The sequence below is a fragment of the Bubalus kerabau genome, chromosome 17 (assembly GCF_029407905.1).
Source record: "Bubalus kerabau isolate K-KA32 ecotype Philippines breed swamp buffalo chromosome 17, PCC_UOA_SB_1v2, whole genome shotgun sequence".
In the NCBI taxonomy this organism is placed as follows: domain Eukaryota; kingdom Metazoa; phylum Chordata; class Mammalia; order Artiodactyla; family Bovidae; genus Bubalus; species Bubalus kerabau.
In genome coordinates, this window is record NC_073640.1 from 55,347,723 (window position 1) to 55,354,086 (window position 6,364).

At 56.7% G+C, this 6,364-nt stretch overlaps 1 protein-coding gene across 1 annotated transcript; it reads left to right on the forward strand.

Moving 5' to 3' along the window:
- Window positions 1-3,098: 3,098 nt before the first annotated feature.
- On the forward strand, window positions 3,099-5,431 carry LOC129630669 (interferon-inducible GTPase 5-like). The gene is made up of 2 exons (XM_055551169.1): window positions 3,099-3,522; window positions 4,779-5,431. Exons 1-2 carry the CDS (start codon window positions 3,099-3,101, stop codon window positions 5,429-5,431), a joined length of 1,077 nt encoding a protein of 358 aa, XP_055407144.1.
- The last annotated feature ends 933 nt before the right edge of the window (window positions 5,432-6,364 follow it).

Sequence of the window (6,364 nt, forward strand, 5' to 3'; positions counted from 1 at the left end):
GTGGGGGAGGGGCAGCCAATTGGTTCCCCGGGCTGGGCACAATAGTGCCTAGCAACCAACTGAGTGAAAGATGCCAGGGAGATGGGACATCCTGAGCCAGCTCTGCTGCCTGTGAGTGATGGGGGGGTGGGGGCGGTGTGGGGAGCAGGGAGGGTGCAGCTAGGTGGCCACTGGACTGGCCTCTGTGCAGAACCTGGGGACACAGAATGAGAGCGGGGGTGGGTGGGCGTGTCTATGAGCATCCACGGAGAAAGGAGGCGGGGACGGCACCAGCCCCCTGGAACAAGCCTCATTTCAGAAAGATGGCCAGTGTGTCTGCATGTGGATGCATGCGGGAATGAGCTTGCTGGTGTGTCTGACTGGGAGGGATCTTGGTAAGCCTTGGTGATTTGGATGCTGCGGGTGGGTCTAAGATTGTGAGTGATTGGCTGAGACTGGGGTTCCAGGTCTGTGTGTACCTAGCTGCACGGCTGGGAACGAATTTCGGGGATGGTGCTGTAAGGCCGTGGGTCTGACAGGGCACCTGTTGGGATTTCTGAAGCTGCACGAGGTTTCAAAAGACATGGGATGTATTACACAGTGAGGCGGCCCTGGGACCTCAACTGCTTGCCACAGCCCCTCGGCTCTGTACTGGGCTCTCCAGCTGGATACAGAAGTGAATCTGACCCCCTATCTGCTCAAACCAAAACTCACATGCCAAGTCAAGGGTCACGCATGTTTAAAAAGGAATCACCAGACTGGGGCACTTGGACAGGACAGGGGTTGCCCCAAGAGCATCCGTGGACTGGGACAAGGGTCCAAGGAAGGGTGGGATTTCAGCAATTCACAGGGTGGTTCTGGTGCAGTGGAGATGGCCTCACTAACACTCCCTGAGCTGTTCCAGGACCTGATGATGGTTCTAGCCTCATTGTACATATGTGTATGTGCATACGTGCTCAGTCATACATGATGCTTTGCGACCCCATGGACTGCAGCCCGCCAGGCTCTGTTTTTGGAATTTTCCAGACAAGAATACTGGAGCGGGTTGCCATTTCCTACTCCAGGGCATCTTCCTGACCCAGGGATCGAACCCACATCTCCTGCGTCTCCTGCATTAGTAGGCAGAGTCTTTACCATTGCGCCACCTGGGAAGCTCCTCTAGCCCCATCTAGGGGCTTCAAATTACCCCTGACTCTGGGAAATGGACTGAGGGTCCACTTTTACCTGGGGTGTTAAAATTTCTTTGCTGAAGAACTCTCTGCTTTGCAAAAAAGATTCCTGTCTTCCCAGAAGGCCTCCCATTGGCTCTGCGAGGACTATTTGGGGTTCACATGGACCTTTCTGCACCAAAGAGGGTACAAAGGATCATGGTAGGGATATTCCAGATGCCCAGGGGGAAATCCCCATGGTAGGCATTTCTCAGATGCATAAGAAAGATGGTCTCTTTCAAATCCATTCTCAAAAGGCACAGCCCACATCCCTATGTGAGACCCTCGGACTCACTGGCCCCAAGTGGCTGGGATGGAAAGGTTGGGCATGCTCTCAATACAATGGGCCTGAGGTTAAAAGAGAGCGCCTAGGTGACCACTGTCCCCTGCTTCCAACTGGTGGCCTCATTCTGTCCTGTCCCTTCTGCCTCTATCTCTCCCTTCCCCATCTCCACCCCCAGCCCCTGTTCCAGCTCTTGGCCCTGCCCACCCAGGTCCTGCCCCCGCCCCTCCCCTTGTCTCCCAGGCCCCAGTCTCCTGCACTGTAAGGTCATGGAGGGCTCTTTGGAAAAAATTACTGACTTCACCATGAGATTTGTGGGATCTTAGTTCCCCAACCAGGGATCGAACCTGGGCCCTCAGCAGTGAAAGTGTGGTATCCTAACCACTGGACCGCCAAGGAATTCCCAGGAGGGCTCTTGGTAACGTCCCCAGTGGACCTCTCCCTTCCCTGCTCAGAACCCTTCCACAGCTACCCACAGATAACGATCAAGTGCAGCCGAATGCTCCACGCCCTTCCCAAGCTGGCCTCTGCCTGAATCTCGTCAGCAGTAAGACCCCGAGTCTTCCTAAAACAGTAGGGCTTGGAGGGTTCTGAGGAGTCATCTTTCCAATCCACAGGTGAGGAAACTGGCGCCCCCCACCCTTCACGGAGGGGAAAATAAAAGCCTTGGGGTGCTGTGACTTGGCTGGTGTCACCCCTGCAAATCCCTGGCACGGCTGGGACCAGACACAGTCACACAATCCCAGGATGTGAGCGTGGCTGCCCCACCCATCATATGGACTTGACAAAATCATGCATGTGGTTAGAAGAGTGGCTGGCCCCGAGTAAACCTCAAATAAACCCGAGCTATGACTACCAGTGATGAAGATTCCAGCTCTTAATCCTGGTGCTGGGCGCGTGGTAAAACCCCTGCCCCCTTCCTCAAAGTTAAGACTTTGAATTCTAGGGCCAGAAGACCTTAGCCCCATTCCCAGTTTTCCTATGCATTAGCTGGAGGACCTTGAAGTGAAGTCGCTCAGTCGTATCCAACTCTTTGCAACCCCGTGGACTGTAGCCTACCAGGCTCCTCCGTCCATGGAATTTTCCAGGCAAGAGTACTGAATGGGTTGCCATTTCCTTCTCCAGGGGAGGACCTTGGGCCCCATTTATTTTCTCAATGCCAAATGTGGATAAGAAAGGAGGGAAATTCCTTCTCCAGCTGGTTTGAGGATTTGTGGATACTTCAGGAGAAGCTGGCGGTGATGAGTAAATGTGAATTAAAATAAAGCGCTTAGCACCAGACTTGGCATCTTGTAACACCCTCAGCGCTATTACTGGTGATGCCACAAATACTCTGGGCAAGCTGAGGGATGTAGAGAAGATAGGGCAACTCAGAGTGAAAACACTCCTTTCCCTTCCCTGTCCAAGGTCAAGTCCTGAAGACGGAGAACTGGGGTTCTGGCAGCCCATGGCCAGCGAGGTCTTCCAATCATGCTTCAGCCAATGCAAGATCCTGGAGCTCTCAAAGGACACCAGGGCCCTGAAGGAGGCCTTTGAGGCGGGGGATCTGCCAGCAGTCGCCGCCAAGTTACAATCTACGCTTCATTCTCTGGAGAACGTCCGGCTGGGACATCGGTGTCACCGGGGGGATGGGCTCAGGCAAGTCCACCTTCGTCAATGCCATCCGGGGGCTGGGGGACGAGGACCCCAACTCGGCCTGCACGGGCGTGGTAGAAATGACCGTGGACCCCACACCGTACCCACATCCCAAGTACCCCAGTGTCGTCTTCTGGGACCTGCCGGGTGTTGGCACCCCCACCTTCCGGGCTGACAAATACTTCCAGCGGGTGCAGCTCTTCCAGTATGACTTCTTCCTCATCATTACCTCGGAGAGCTTCACCACCGACCTCGCCGAGCTGGCTCTCGAGATCCTGCGACGGGGCAAGCATTTCTACTGCGTCCGCTCCAAGGTGGATGTGGACATCGCCGCCTCCCGCAGCCGCCGCCCCAGCTCCTTCTCGGAGGAGAGGGTGCTCAACCAGATCCGGGATGACTGTGCGCAGCGGCTGGAGGGTGAGGGGCAGGCTCTGGGGGGCTGGGTTATTATTTATTTATTTTGGACGCACCATGCGGCTTGCAGGATCTTAGTTCCCAGAACAGGGATTGAACTCCTGCCCTTGGCAGCGAAAGCGCTGAGTCCTAACCACTGGACTGCCTGGAAATTCCTATCTATCTTATTTTTAATTATTTTATTTATTCATCGATTGGGGGGGGCTTGATTCTTGAGGGATTACCCCGGTTCCCCTACATCTTCCCACTGAGGCCCAAGGTGGGGGTAAGGCCACCCAAGTTATGTGGCCCCTGTTGGTGAAATGCCGCTTACAGCTGCCATTTCAGTCACAGATGATAGAGACCAGTCACTTGCATTAAAGAAAAGAAAGGATGTGTGTGTGCTAAGTCGCTCAGTCGTGTCCGACTCTTTGCAACCCCATGGACTGTAGCTTGCCTGGCTCCTCTGTCCATGGGGCTTCTTCAGGCAAGAGTCTTGGCGTGGGTTGCCATGCCCTCCTCCAGGAGATCTTCCCAACCCAGGGATCGAACCCTCAGTCTCTTATAAATCTCCTGCATTGGCAGGCCGGCTCTTTACCACTAGTGCCACCCGGGAAGTCCCACTGGCCAATGGAAATGCTATGCACCCACACCACACTGACACACCTCTGGGCCGGGGGCCGGGGGCCGGGGGGCAGCTAACATTTCTTGGGGGCTCACCAGAGGCCAGGCACCATGTTCACAGCTTATTTCACCAGCGTGACATCCCTAGGAGGAAGGTACACCCATCCTCTTGTTTTACAGATAAGTACATGGACTTCCCTGGTGGCTCAGACGGTAAACCATCTGTCTACAATGCGGGAGACCCGGGTTTGATCCCTGGGAAAGGGAAGATCCGCTGGAGAAGGAAATGGCAATCCACTCCAGTACTATTGCCTGGAAAATCCCATGGACAGAGGAGCCTGGTAGCCCACAGTCCATGGGGTCGCAAAGAGTTGGACACAACTGAGCGACTTCACTTACTTACTTACTTACTTACAGGGAAGCCTAGAGAGGTAGGTATGGTAACTAGCCTGAGGCCACACAGCGAATAGGAGGGAGGCTGGGATCTGAACTCAAGCAGCCTGGCTCCAGGGCTGATGCTCTTAAGCCGCATGGTATGTAGACACAGCTTATCACCGCCCCCTCTCCCTCCCCTCCCCCACACACAGGGGCAGCTGTCAGGACACCTGGGTCTGCTCAGTGGGGAAACTCACCCAAGGTGCCCTTGTCTCCTGCAGCACAGGGACTCAGGGACCCCAAGGTCTTCCTGCTGTCCATGTTCGAGCTGGGCAAGTACGACTTCCACCTGCTGGAGGAGTCGATGGTGAGGGACCTTGAGAGTCACAAGCGGCATGCATTCCTGGTGGCCCTGCCCAACGTCTCCAAGCCCACACTGGAGCGGAAGGCGGCCTCGCTGAGGCAGCACACCTGGCTTGTGGCCACGGTGGCCTGCAGGGCCAACCCAAGGCCCGTGCCAGGCCTGCCGGAGGTGGCGTGTGACCTGTACATGCTCACCCGGGCCCTGGAGGGCTACCGCCACAGCTTCGGCCTGGACAGGGGATCCCTCGTCAGGCTGGCAGAGCAGACGGGCCAGCCCTTGCACAAGATCCTGCAGGTGCTCCAGGGCCCGAAGACCAAGGTCACCGAGGCGCTGGTGGCAGAGCTGCTGGGTCAGGCCTCCGGGGATGCCTCGGCCTTCAGCCAGAAACTCCTCAACGTGCCCATCCTGGGCTCCCTGGCCTCCTGTGGCCTGTCCTTCGCCACCGTCTACCGGATGCTCTGCACCTCCCTGGACGTGGCTGTCAGTGATGCCCAGAGCATGCTGGTTCAGGCCTCTCTCAACCCCGACCGCAGGCTCCCGGATGGTCAGTGGTCCCAGCCCAGAGCCTAGGCCAGCCAGAGGTGGCAGCGAGGGGCTGGGAGCCTGCAGGCTCTGTCTGTGCCCAGGCTGGGGGGGTGTTGGGGGAGGGGAAAGAAGAAACTCCAGCTCCTAACTGTCCTGGACTGAGCCGTGTGCTGTCTCGTGCTTTTGCGCCCTGGGTCTTGTGCCCTCTCTGGCCATGGCCCCTATTTTCCCTCTTCTGGTGAACCCCGCATCAACCAGCAGCCCCCTGGGAATCGCGGGGATGGGACAGACACAGGCATGCTAAGTTGTGACAAGGCAGGGAAAAGCCAGTTGCCTGGCTGGGGAGGGCAGTCAGGAGGGTGTCCACCAGGCAGGTCAGGGTAGGGGGGCGGGATGAGGCAAAGGGTTCAGAAGCATTTCTGTAAGAGGGCAGTGAACAGTTCTCAGTAATCTTGGGGGTCACAAAGGGAGGTCCTGCTTAAGGTCTTGGGCAGTGTGTGGCAGGGCCAGAGCCTGCCCTGGGCCTCGTAACTCTTAGACTTCTGGCTAGACCTGCTCTGAGTCTGTGGCTTCCAGTCAGACTTGCTCTGAATCTGCAGATTCCCCACTTTCGGCCAGGCCTGCTCTGAGGCCAGAGGTTTGCTTTCTTCCCTGTCCCCCTACCTTCTTCAGGCTTCCCAGGTGGCTCAGATGGTAAAGAATCCGCCTGCAGTTCAGGAGACCCAGGTTTGATCCCTGGGTCGGGGTGGGAAGATCCTCTGAAGAAGGGCATGGCAACCTACTCCAGTATTCTTGCCTGGAGAGTTCCATGGACAGAGTAGCCTGGCGGGCTACAGCCCATGGGGCCGCAAAGGGTCGGACATGACTGAGCGACTATCACTTTAATTCACCCTCTTCAGCTGTACCTTTTCCTCCAAAGGCCAGTGCCCCCGGGGCTGCCATGACCTGCACACCAGGACTGTGTACAGGATGTCCCCC